Source organism: Typopeltis vanoorti, chromosome 13 (genome assembly GCF_054136105.1).
Source record: "Typopeltis vanoorti isolate ZY-2024b chromosome 13, IOZ_Tvanoo_1.0, whole genome shotgun sequence".
Lineage (NCBI taxonomy): Eukaryota > Metazoa > Arthropoda > Arachnida > Uropygi > Thelyphonidae > Typopeltis > Typopeltis vanoorti.
Window position 1 is genome coordinate 107,250,772 of NC_143561.1, and position 13,870 is coordinate 107,264,641.

The window sequence follows — 13,870 nt, forward strand, 5'->3', positions numbered from 1 at the left end:
CGTTATAAAAGTAGAACGATTTTCAAAACTGCAACGACATGAAGGAATGCTCTAACGTTCCTTTCTTAATAAATAATAGTATTCAAGCACGAAACACATTCTAGAAGTTCAAAAGAATAATTTCGTTTTTTATCTTCTTTTTTAGGTAGTTTAGCCTTCATTCAAGAATTCGCTAAAATCTATTTAAGAATTAAATTGAAATAAAGTTGGAAACTTTAACGAGAATTTTTTTTGCTTGTAGAGTGAGGAATTTTTAGTATGTTATCTACCATGCAAAAAAAAAAAAACTCCTCTTATCATCAAGAAAAGAAAGTCACAGCTTTAGATGCTGTATTTCTATGAACATTGACTTGGATATCATTGTGAACATAACAACCACTCCATCTTACCTGGATTATCCTGGAAAGAAAATTATTTTCTCAAGCTTCCAGGAATATGTGTTTCTCAGTCTTGTGGCTTTAAAATATTGGTCGGGGAAATTTTCAAACATTATTTATGTTAAGCATCAAGTAAGAATTGGAAATTTTTCAATTTCCAATTCTTCTTTCAATTTCCAAGTTCGCTTTACAGCGACTAAAATGCGTGTATTTTTCCTTCCTCGGATAAAATCCTAATGTTTTTCATGTCTTGGAAAAAATCCTAATATTTAAAAAAAAAACAATGGATTTCCTCAGCAATTTCACCACATTTTTAAGTGTGGAAACGGATTCCTCGCCTGTCTCTGTCGAAATTGAAATGGATTCGATTCTTATAAGTGTTATCAACGAAGGTAAGTTAAGTAGAATCAAAACTTCTGGATTACTAGTGATTATTATCATATAACTTTTCAATTCGACCATTGTCGAGAGGTAGCAGGTTCTAGTTTCCATAGAGTTCAGGTTTATCGTCAACAGTAATCGTGTACATGTTTTCATCTTATATTTTTCCTTTACCGTTGCATACAGAGTAAAATACAAAAGTACAGAATTCAAAATTAATTAAGGGAAATAACTGAGCTGCGTATACAAGGGTGTGTGCATAGTTTAAAGTAGTCATATCCGTAATAATATTATTTATTTATTTATATTATTTATTTATTATTATTTTTTATTTATATAATGACAAAATTGTTCAGTAAGTTCATTTTTTCTGAAAAATATACCCAACCACGACAACAATACTTTTTTAATAATAATAATAATAATAGTTTTATTTTTATTATTATTATTAAAATCCTGTCGTTCCTTCTACCCACGTCCAGTACTTCACCCTTCATTCTGCCACACACCACAATTCCTACACCATTTCTTCCCTCGTTATTCGCTCCAGTTGGTGGTAGAATAATAATGTACAAGTGGCAGTGACAGCTAAGAGGAAGACAAAGCAGAAGTGGGATGAGTCAAGAGCGGAAGAGGACAGAAAGGTGTACAGAGAGAGAAAGCGAGAAGCCAAGAGAGTTGTGGCACAGGCGAAGGCCATGGCATATCAAGATCTGTATGATCAATTAGAAACAAAAGAAAGACAGAGGAAAAATTTACCAACTAGCGAGATGTAGAAATAAAGCAGCAAAGGACATCTTACATGTGAGGCAGATCAAAGATGCTGAAGGAAGAGTATTATGGAGGGATGTGGACATAAGAAACAGATGGAAAATATACTTTGAGTGACTTTTGAATGAGGAAAATGCAAGGACTCACAGAGGAGATGGGCAGCCTTCTGAGGGGATGGTGCAGAACATCAGTAGAGTGGAAGTGACGGAGGCCATGAAGAGAATGAGGAATGGAAAATCGGTGGGCCCCGACAGAATTCCAGTGGAGGCATGGAAGGCACTGGGGGAAGAGGGAATTGACCTACTGTGGGACCTGTTCATGAAAGTTTGCCAACAGGAAAATATACCCGAGGAATGGAGGGAGAGTACTCTTGTTCCCATCCACAAGGGTAAAGGGAATGCACAAGACTGTAAAAATTACAGAGGAATAAAGTTGATGTCCCACACAATGAAAATCCTAGAAGGGGTTCTTGATGGTAGATTGAAGAAGGAGGTGGAGATTGCAAAGGAACAATTTGGCTTCATGCCTGGTAGATCAACAACAGATGCTATCTTTGGGTTACGGCAGATGATGGAAAAGTATCGAGAGAAACAAAGGGAGCTACATCTGGCATTTATTGATCTGGAGAAAGCATACGATAGAGTGCCAAGGCAAGAAGTCTGGAGGTGTCTGAGGGAGAAGAAGGTGTCGGAGAAATATGTCAGGTTGTTGCTGGAAATGTACAGAAATGTGAAGACAAGTGTTCGGACCTGTCTGGGACAGACAGAAAGTTTTCAAATATCAGTTAGCTTGCATCAAGGGTCAGCATTAAGTCCGTTTGTGTTTAATATTGTGATGGAGGTGGTAACAGAGGAGAAGATGCGCCTTGAACAATGTTGTATGCAGATGACATCTTGCTTTGTGCAGATTCAAGAGAAGAAGCGGGAACTAAACTGGAAAGATGGAGAAAAGTACTGGAAGAGAGAGGTATGAGACTGAACAGAAGTAAGACAGAGTATATGTGTTGCACAGTGGGCGGCGGCCAGGAGACAGATCTGGAGCTGGAAGGAAATGTCATCAAGAAGGTGAGAGACTTTAGATACTTTGGTTCAACAGTGGAAGAAGATGGAGGAGCTGAGTAGGAAGTGGGATGCAGGATACAAGCAGGTTGGAGAAACTGGAGAGAGAGAGATGGCTGGAGTGCTATGTGATAAGAGGGTGCCAATCAATCTGAAAGGTAAAATCTATAGGACAGTAGTGAGACCAGCTATGATGTATGCTATGGAAACTATGGCCCTGAGGAAAAATAACATCAGCAGGATGGAAGTAGCAGAGATGAGAATGCTTAGGTGGATGTGCGGTGTGACCAGAAAGGATCGTCTGAGAAATGACTATGTCAGGGGAACAGTGAAAGTTACGAACTTAGGAGCAAAAATACAGGCGGCAAGGTTGAAATGGTTTGGTCATGTGATGTGGTGGGAAGACGAATATGTGGGAAGAAGGGTCATGCAGTTGGATGTGCAAGGAAGGCGGAAGTGTGGGTGGCCAAAGAAGAGATGGAGGGAGCTGGTAGAAGAGGACTTGAAGATGAAGAACTTGAATGTGGTGACAGCCCAAGACAGGAAGGTGTGGAGGAGACTCATTACAAACAGTGACCCCACTTAAGTGGGAAAAGCTGCAGAAGAAGAAGAAGAAGAGGAAGAATAGTTTTATATTTTTTATAATAATAATTTTTATAACTAGAATAATGATAAAAATGATGCATTATAATACATTATAACAACGACAGGGTGTAGCATAGAGGCAGCCTGCCTCACGGCGCGGCTTAATAAGGGCGCTCGTTCAGCCATATTGCGATACCCGCGGTCGCTATGTTAACAATTCCTGTTAGCGTAGCAAGTGCGGAAGTTTTTTCAAGCTTAAACTGATTAAAAATTATATGCGAACAGCAGTGACCCAAGAAAGATTGGTTGGTCTAGGAACTATATCGATAGAGGCGGACATAGCTTATAATTTAAATTTAGAAGATCTTATAAACGGTTTTATTGTGCGATATCCCCGTAGAGCAAACATTTAATTAATATTATGTAATCGTTTTGCATTAATGTTTCTCTTGTAATAAAAACAGAATATTAATTGGAGATTTTCTTATATTTTTGTCTTATAATCCATCAGGGGCGAAATTTAACTGGCTGCCTCAGGGCGCGATCTAATCTGGCAACGGCCCTGATTATAATGATAAGTACTATTAAAGAAATTCCTCAGTACTGAACGTTGTGTGTTTCAATTTTTGATGATGAGTACGTTGTTGATGTATATTGAACAAAATTGATGAAAATATTGCACCAAAAGGGATTCTGTGTTTTATGTGTATACCCTGGGTATGAAATATGCCTATTTCTGTCACTTATGTTCTGTCTGGGAGATAATTTCTAAACTAGATATGTTGTGTTCCTATTATTCCAAATGAATATAATTTGGTCAATAATATACCATGATCAAATGTTTCAAAAGATTTAGTTATGTCAAGAAGTATAATGATAACGAATTCATTTTTATCAAGTGCTATATTTATAGTGTCATTAATGTGTTTCACTCGCACGAAACTTTGCTTTTTGTCTTCTGAAAACCTTTCTGATTTTGTGAAATGATATTCTATTTCTATAAGTAGTTCTGGGGTCGAATCCGTTACTTTTTCTAGAATTTTGGATATGACAAGTAATAGTTGGCTATAGGTCTGTAGGTCTGAAACCATTTCTTTTGCCCTATTTGTAAAGAAATGTAATTATTGCGTTTTTATTCTTCATGGGATAATACTTACTGCTGCGTCAATTATCATGTTCGTAACTCTCAGAAATAAAGGATTTAGTTGTGTTAAAAGATCTATGTCTTATTTTGTCTATTCTTTGGCTAGTGTTAGGATTTAAATGTGCGGGAAAGAAAGCAGTTTTCAGAAATCACACACACACACACACACACACACTGAGGGCCAGAGTGTGTGTGTTACGGGACAGGGATAGATATACCAGGACACCTGTTCTAGACACTAAACAAGCTCATTCTTATTTTTACGAGACTTCATTCCACCAGGCATTCAAAGACGTGATTTCATACTGGACGAAAACTAAAATATCATTCGTTAATTACGGAAGCTTTCGGAAACATCCAAGCCCTAGTGGAATTCGAATTGCATTTCAGTGGAATTATTATTCAGATTTTACTTGAAGCAAAAAAAGAGAGATGCTATCCACTTAAGGTTAGCAATTTTTATTACACTTTTACAATTATAGTACTTTTAATTTAGTAGTATTTGTGATACTAATTTCATCGATACAGCTTATGAAAGCGTAGAGGCCTGATAAAATCGTTTGTGAGGCATGATTCTCTATTGGATAGTTTGTTGCACAAACTTTCACTTTTTCATTAATTATCGTTATTAAGAAATATGCTAATAAACTGGCTTCATGTATAAACATTCATTCGCATGCTAGTCGATTTTTTCATTCTTTAGTGTTAAATACCTAACAATAAGGATGAATTCTTATGAATATGAAAAATTATGGTAAGTCTAGATAGTTGGTCATTTATACCCGAGGGGTGAAGTTTAAGCAGCTCAGAGAAAACCGGCGGGCGAGAAAATTGTCAATAGAGTTCTTGTTTAATAAAAGAGATTAATAGCGCATGTGATAAGCATTTGTAAAAGTGGTGCAGACTCTCGAACAGACCTTTGTGGTAACTTGTACAATTAGTAAACCAGCATTAACTGGCACAGTTAGAACTGACTGGCAGATAGCTTGTCGTATTAGTTGCATGAGCAATAATTCTAAACTGCATAGCAATCTGAAACTTTCGGAATCTAAACAATAACTTTAACAAAAGAGCCTGGTCTTAGTTACGTTAATAAGCGTTTGTAGAAATGAAAACTCTTTAAAAAAAATCAGAGACTTTTGCGGCACCTGGTCAAATTAATTATTATAATCACTTCTTTATAATTATATTATATAATTACTTATTTATAATTATAATTACTTCTTTATACTTGCGATAGACATCCGAGGCGATACTAGGATACTGGCCTGTTTACATTTTATATGAAAAGATTCCAATAGGGAATCTTTTGATTCTCTAATAGTTGATTTTCTATTAGCTGAAAAACATTTAGAAATGGTCTTCGCATATTATTATGGAAATACAATCCGGATTTTTCTAAATCAGCGCTACCGAGGCACCCTCATGAAAAGCATCATAACAAGTTGGTTTGGTAAATGATAATTTATCATTTACCAAAAAAAAATTTTGCCTTGTCAGTACATAGTCCATCGTCGATCGAACCGCCTTATGAAAGTGACTAGTGTAACTCGATTGAAAAGCCCAGAAGTCGTTTCTCTAGTACTTAACATGATTCAAATCTAAATCACTGCATTGTAGCAATAGAATCGTACTATATAGAAACAATATATTATTATAAAGTGCAGGGTATGAGAAATGAAGAATCAGCAATAAAATTCTGCATAGAATTTGTGTACGTTGCCTGAAAATCGTTTGTATACAGGCGAGATTTCCATGGGATTTCATCGAGAAATTTGTTTGAAAATAGATTTTGTCATTCTTAATGTCGTTTTTGTTAATACTTAAGTATTTATATATTTAAGATTTTAAGTATTTAACGATTATCTTGGCTTAAATAAACAATGCTACGTGTTTAGGATATATGTATTATAAATTGCTATTAAATGAATCGAACTGATACTCATACATCTAATAGTGAAACTGTGATATGACACAGGTCAATGAGCTCATTTTCTTTAAACTATTATCATGTGCTGTTTTCAGAACTAATCACTGTCTACTATTTTAGAGTAATATGTGTTTCCATCTTTTTTTGTTTATTTGTTTTTCTTTAGATAGAAAATTTCTTGTGGCCAATGCCCAAGTTGAAGGCTATCCTATTATCTATTGCAACGACGGCTTCTGCGAGATGGTTGGGTACACACGTGCCGAGCTCATGCAGCTGTCGTGTATTTGCGACTTTCTCCATGGTCCACTCACTAGCACACAAGCAGTTGCTCAAATCCGAGAATCATTGGCGACTTGCCAAGAACGTCAGCTGGAGATCTTGTACTACAAGAAAGACGGTAAGATTTCTACACAGTCTTTGTTGCTTTGCATTCAACACTCGAATGTCTAACTATGAATGCTGGTGAACACATGTAATCTTCAGAGAACATAGTATATGTATATATATATTGAATTACATTACATAGTTTCGTATATCTTTTTCTGTATTATTTTTTTTAATGTCCGTTTAATGACATCTTCATGAAGAAATCATTAAATCAGAATTACTGAAGGTATCCTAAAATTATACATTTCCTCAGTCCTTGTAACGGTATACATTCAGTAATATCAATATAATATAAAAATATTTACTATCATAATTTAATTTATTGTAACTATATATCATAAATTAAATTCATATATTTTGTTCAACGTCTTGTCTACATAACGTAATTGTTATATTTTTAAATGAAAAACAAAGGGTACTTGAAACTATTTTTAGTGTCCTTTTATACTATGATATTATCAGAGATACTGTTACCTAAGATCGTCACAATTTTAAAATTATTCTGTGTGGAACTGTAATCGTGTCTTATCGGTTCATTTACTAGATAACGTTTGTCGTAGTTTAGTGTCCTGTCATAGGGCTATTTTCCTGAGGCTGAATTAAAAACTGTCTGTTAAGTACTCAGTTAAAAATTGTCTGCTGGGCACTCTCAATTTAAAAATTGTCTGCTGGGCATTCTCAATTTAAAAATTGTCTACCACAAAGCGAAAATCCCCTAATTCCTGCAACCCTAATATACTAATGATGCATTTGGAGTATATACTAATTTTAATATTCTTGCAAGGAAAGAACTGCATAATTAATTCTATGACTATAGTTATGGAATTAATTGTCCAGTTCTGCGAGATTAGTCGTGGATTCTGAAAACTGAAACTTCAAAAAAAAAAAAAAATGCAAATATTTTTAGGCAACATTTTCTTATAGCGTTGAATCCACAGTCACTCACAATAACCATCGCTACCAGTCACTTGTAAGATAGTACGCTGGCTTGATGAAACAGTTTTCTTATAGTATTCTCTCTTCTCTCTCTCTTGATACCTACAATACTGCAGCATAACTTCTGGTTAGCTGTCTATGAGATTACTAGATAGTGGACTTTTATCTTTCATTTCTTCGGTTGTAGCAAATGGACTGTCCGAGCGAGAGTCACCTTCAAATGAGTCATGGCACTGCGGAATTAGGCCGCACTCTTCTTCACTGATGTCTAGAATGAAGCATCCTTCCCTTAGGGGGCCTACCATATGTACACTCTTTCGTGTCAGGTTCTTTCTTCAGATTTTAATAACTGAATATTCATTCATCCTCGTATAATTAAACTATAAATATAAAATGAAAGGAAGACAAAGAAGAAAAGAAAAACGAAAATATATGAAAAGAATACGGAAAGTAAAATAAAAAAATGTAGAGTAAAATAATGGTAATATAAAAAACAACTGGACGCAATTTGATACTTATCCTAATAATTCTATAATCTAGAAGGAATTATTATCATTTCGAATCACATTGCCGATAACATGGAATTATAGTTAAAAATAGAATATTTCATCAACAAATCTTCGACCTAAGAAAGAAACTCACTTCTTTACAACGTACCCCACTATGAAATGAACATCGAACAAGCGGTCTCTTGTCACTCTTTACATACAAATCCCTTTGAAATGTAGACGCCGATATTTGTTGATTTTTCGCTAGAACGATCACAATCTCTGAGGCAATCACTTTATTCAAAGAAATCTGTCGAAATATGGAACTTTCGATTTACAACTCCATTCAGTCAGATCAGATTTATTGGGATGTATAATTTTGACACATTTTACACCTTTACATTCCTACACATTATCTGAGCTGAATAAACTTGGGATGCCTTGACAGTTTTTTGTGAGGATTCCAAATACAGTATTTTAATTAAATTCGTGTACGTAGTCTCGGAATTGCTTGTGTAAAGATGTACAAAACGAATCTAATAAATGCCTGAACCTCTTACTAATCTCACCTTAAATGAATGCTGAGTATGGTGTAATAAAGGATAATATTGCAATAAAGAAATACAGTACTACGGAGATATAAATAGCGATACAATCCAGTACTCGCCGAAGGTAGAATAAGCTTTTATGAGGAGAATTCGATTAATGTTTACGTTTCTTTATGTTTGTTTCATATGACAGGAATGATGTGTTCCCTTTTAAACAATTAGGTAGACGAGATTGCTTAACGGTATTTATCTGTAGAGTAAGGATAGGTATTTTACTATTTTGCGAGGATTCTAATCTTCTGAAGTCCAGTATTCTATTTTTCTCATTTTTTGAATAACTTATTGTAATTGTGTTTAAAAAGATGTATTTTATTTTGGCGCTCCTTCGTTTAAGTTAACTTAGTTGCTATCGCTACGGTATGTTTTTATGTAATGTTGCGACTCGTTCCTTACACTTCTTCAGGGTTGAAATGATTAAATTTCAGCTTCTTTTTGGCAGACGAAAGCAGACACCATAATATATACAGTATGTTCCATCTTGATAATTTTAAATGTATTTGTCTTCGATCAATGGAAAAGCAGACTACTCCAAAATAAATCCATTATTGATAACATATCAATGCGTTCTCAACATTCATCATCAATGAATGTAGAAAATAACGTTATTACCTAAAAACATCATATTTAATAATTTTGTAATATCAGTATTATAATCAGAATTTTTCTTCGCTATCTATAAAGTTTCAGGTACAGGTTAGGTCACAGCATTTATTTTACCTCAAACCTCCCCCGACCTCCTTTTTCTTTTCTTTTTTTTTTTTTCCCACGTTCTTACTAGATGGCCGGACATTTTTTTGGGATCAAAACACCTGATGGCTCACATTTGATTGATAAATTCTTATAAATCTTCCTTTTTTACTACAACCAGTAGACTTCCAATTACAGAAATCCTTCATTCTTTCAAAGGTAACTTTGGTTATTGAAGCCTGTCTAGGGAAAATAAAACTTTAACGATAAATCCGTTCTGAACGCCAAGTCGTCGCGTTTAGTTCGACATTTTCTATTGGATCAAAAAAGACCTGGGTTTAGATCTCAGATATACGAGAGGAACCTGTATCAAGCTTTTTAACTGAAGAGGAGTTATCGGATCTCTTAAAAAGGTGCGTAGTTTTTTTTTCCGGAACTCGGGTGGAAAAAACGGCTTGAGAACACGTAATTAAGGGCCATTATGCACTGCACGTATAGCCTTCGCTTCTTCGGTTGCAATGCCAATCCCCATCTGCTTCTTTGTATAATTTGTTTCACGTTTTGTAAACTTTTTTTATTCTAAATTTAAAACACCATTCACAGATATAAAACTTGGATTTTAGCCAACTTACTCGAATGATTAAAGTTCAGTGGGCTAGTTTATTCGCCAAGTAACCTTGAATTGTTTCTGGGCGAGTAGTTACTTGTTTGTTTTGAAGTATAAAGAAGTATGACTGGTACGTGAATGTGGCGCACAACTATTGCGGTCTGCGCTGCTAGAATCATCTCAACATAGCTTTATTATTATTTTTCTTCTCCCTCCTCTCTTCTCTTCACACTATGTGTCCTGAAGACATATAGTGTGCATGACTCTCCTTTTCTTCTATAGCTAAAAATATTCTATTTTTAGCTATAGAAGAAAAAGTTTAAAGTTAAACTTTAAAAAAGTTTAAAGCTATAGCTTCAAAAGTTTCCACACTAGCACATCAGGTTGAAAACTCTAAATTAATACCTTTGTTCATAACTGAGAAAGTAAATATTGTTTATCGGTTATTTGCATTACTAGAGGATAATAATTTTGCATCTTGTTTTGTTATTTATATAAAATCCATATATGTATCGTTTCCGTTCGGGATAATTTCATTTTACGAAAGACTACATAGATAAATGATATACTTCATCCATTTACTGGAACAGGACCAGAATTTAAGAAATTACCTCCCGAAGCGGTAATTTCTGCTATGCTATCAAGATCATCTTGCAGGTCTCTGAATAGAGAAGTGCTACTGCTTAATAAATGGATGCAATGCTACTCTACATAATTAAAAAACTGCATAACGAAGTTCAAAGTTTGCAATAATGGCTGTTCTTAGTTTTGGGAACTTACATAGTTCGTCATTTTGTCTGCTAATTTTAGAAAGTTTCTAAGAACTAAGTGATTTTATTATATGAAAAACCAAAGTATAGAATAATAATTACCATATTCGCTTGACGTTTTGTGCGTCGGAACATTTTAATAAATCCTAGGAAACGCGATGCCAGTGTATGTCCGCCCAACACTCATACAAACCGTTTGTCTACTGAAGGAAGTTATCAATTCTATGCCCGATAATAACCACTGACAGGGATTGTTCCCTGAGTTTTCTTATATATTTTCAATATTTCTTCTTTTATTAAATTTGTAAGTAATATATATCATCCTTGACAAGAAGGTATATAGATGGGTATTATTTCCCCGGTATTTTAGCTAGAATATGCTTTTCAGTATAGGCTACTACAAGAGTTTTAGTATTTTTTATATTTATTTTTATATTCCTCTTCTTTTCCTTCTTTTTTATTTTATTTCTTCTCAACTACTTGAATAAACTTAAGGCAAAAATAGAATCCTATTGATATGTTTCTTCTGTTGGAAGTTGTGGTTCTTATGAGTAATATTGTGAAGTAAACCATTCCTGTTAATGGTGTAGATGTAATGAAAGAAGAAGAGTTGATTTTGGAAGGATGTTGACCAGCAGCTGCATTTGATTTGCACGTACATTCATTGATTTTGGGAAAATAAAGGGATTGGTGGAAAGAAACCAGATCAACAGAAAAGTGCCTACGAAAATATTAGGAAAAATAATAAGGTAGAAACAGATTTATGAGAAAGTCTGTGAGATTGGAGTGAGTCTGTGAAAGAGGAAGGGAGTGGAGTTCACGTAGTAACCATAAGGCCATTTTCTTATGTAGCATTTTTGGGAAGTGTTTGGTATAGTACCTCAAAATGAGAGAAGAGTATTATAAGTCGGGCAGATTTAGGATTTGTATAGGGTTAGTCACTGCCCATGTGGGGAAGCAGTGGCTTGAGCGAAAAGGACAAGTTTTTGCTGGCCAAGATCGCCGTGAAAGATGTAAATATCAGCTCAAAAAAAGAGATACCATCTTGTGTAAGGATCTGGTATTATCATATGTAATGAGAGGTTTATTGAGGTTATATTGTTCTCAGCATAAAGTTCTATCTTTAAATCATATTGACTGCACACGATTTTAAACTTGGAGTGTGAATGGTAATCCTTAAAACTGTGGATCAGATTTAAAGTTTTTAATAGAAGTTCATTTATGTATAGGAGGAAGAATGTGGAAGAAATGACCGTACACCATTGCTGTTATAATGCTGGATTACCTCCAAACAGTGTGTACTAACTCACATACTGAAGAAAAAAAGCAATTCACTGTGGTGCATAGTAAACGATTCTTCTCCCTTTTAAAACCCAATTGCGAAGAAAGACCACAAGATGATAGTTTGGTAAGCAAGCTTCGTACCAGACTAGATTAAATGTCCTTGAAATGTCAGGGGTAATTGCACACATTTCCCCAAAACGTTTTCATGAGATATAGAGAAATGGATGGTTAGGACTTGAGATCCATTGTTAGTGAATGAAGTCCATACTGATGAATTGAAACTGAAAACATTATACTTCTTAAGGAGTATAATGCTGATTACTATCTCCATATTTTTGAAGAAATTGAGGTGAAAGCGATGAGACGATAACTTAATCGGTGTCAGAGACTTTTATTGTCTTTTTTTTTTTTTTTGAAATGGGAAGCGAGAAGCTTGCTTACATGGTGATATGCGTATAGGGAGTATAAAAGTGTCTACAGATGACGTCAAAATGGTGTCAGTTTTAGAGAATAAGTTTGAGCACATCGAAGCTGCATCTGGTAGAGACGATCCTTTGTTGTCTGTGCTACAGGTGGAAAAGTATGATGTCGAGTTACCTTTTTCTTTAAGTTCATGTCATCCAGATGAAAAAGGATGAAATGAAGATATAGATAAGCAGAAGGCTCTCAGTGGCTTTCACAAGCGACCATCAAGTTATGATTGGTACGATTGGTACCTGTGTAAGACCTACTTGATATATTGAACTTTGTTTCTTTGACAACCTTGTTGAAAAGAAACCTGATTGATTGAAATATTGAGCGAGAATTGAGTATTCACTGAAGAATAAAGGCATTCATTCCAGTAAGAATAATTTCAACTTAGAACGAGTGTTTGTTTCCGCTGTAGGGCCAAAGAACACGACAGGGTTGAGAGTGAATGGGGATATGGCGTTGTTCTGTAGGAAAGGACTTCTACAGGGATTTATGATCCGAATTACAGAGAGGAAAGATAACCTGCACAGGATACTCTGAAAAGGGGTTCGGTTAAGAAAAGACTTAGGAGTATTGGTAGAGAGGAGAGGATTACATTTTGGTATGGACAGTTAGAATTTTTTTTTATTATTTCTCGATAAATACATTAGTATTTCTTCGACTTAGTCTGTCGATTTATAGGAAAATGTATGCAAAAACGGTTCTAAGTTCAAAGTTTTGACAATGAATAATACCACTTGGCAATAATGCGATTGAAAAATGCCGCATTGTATGATTAGTTACTGTTTTCTTCCTTGTTCCATACAGATGACTTTCCAATCCACTACCCCTTATTCTGAAATTAAGAATGAGAGGTAGTCGATTGCAAATCTCGTGGATATTTCTTCTTAATATAATATTTTTTTAGAATTATGGTTGAAGCTATTAAGGGCATGACGCCAGTCGGTAAACTGCGTGTTCATATGGCTAGTTTCTCTGTTTTGGTAATGGAAAACTAGGTTTTCGGTAGGAAATAACCCTGCCCTGTGCATGAGATTGGCTAATTCACTTTCAGTTGAAAAAAAAAAACTTTATTAAGGATTTTATTGTTTTATTGAAAACATTACGTCACAAATTTTTCTATTATCTAATTTTCCTAATTTCTTTTCAACATTAGTATGGATATTGGGCTAGATTCTGATGTTTTCATGTCGGTTTAAATAATAAGAAGGGAAAAAGCTTTTATTATAAGAGAAATCTGAATTTTCTCATCTCTGGGTTATAAATTATTTATACGAATGGACATGCGATATTGTGCATTTGTGCACATACACAAAGGTAAGCAAACTAGACAACGGCACACCAAAATGCGACAGCCAGAGCGAAATGATGACATCTAAGAGATAA

The 13,870-nt window shown here is 34.8% G+C and overlaps 1 protein-coding gene across 1 annotated transcript in view; it reads left to right on the top strand.

Moving 5' to 3' along the window:
• The window catches only part of LOC150100445 (voltage-gated inwardly rectifying potassium channel KCNH6-like), a 477,512-nt gene that overhangs the window by 125,452 nt on the left and 338,190 nt on the right, over nt 1–13,870 (top strand). Inside the window, exon 2 of the mRNA XM_090402922.1 lies at nt 6,413–6,643. Within this exon, the coding sequence (XP_090259048.1) occupies nt 6,413–6,643 (231 nt within the window). The remainder of the gene's footprint in view (nt 1–6,412; nt 6,644–13,870) is intronic.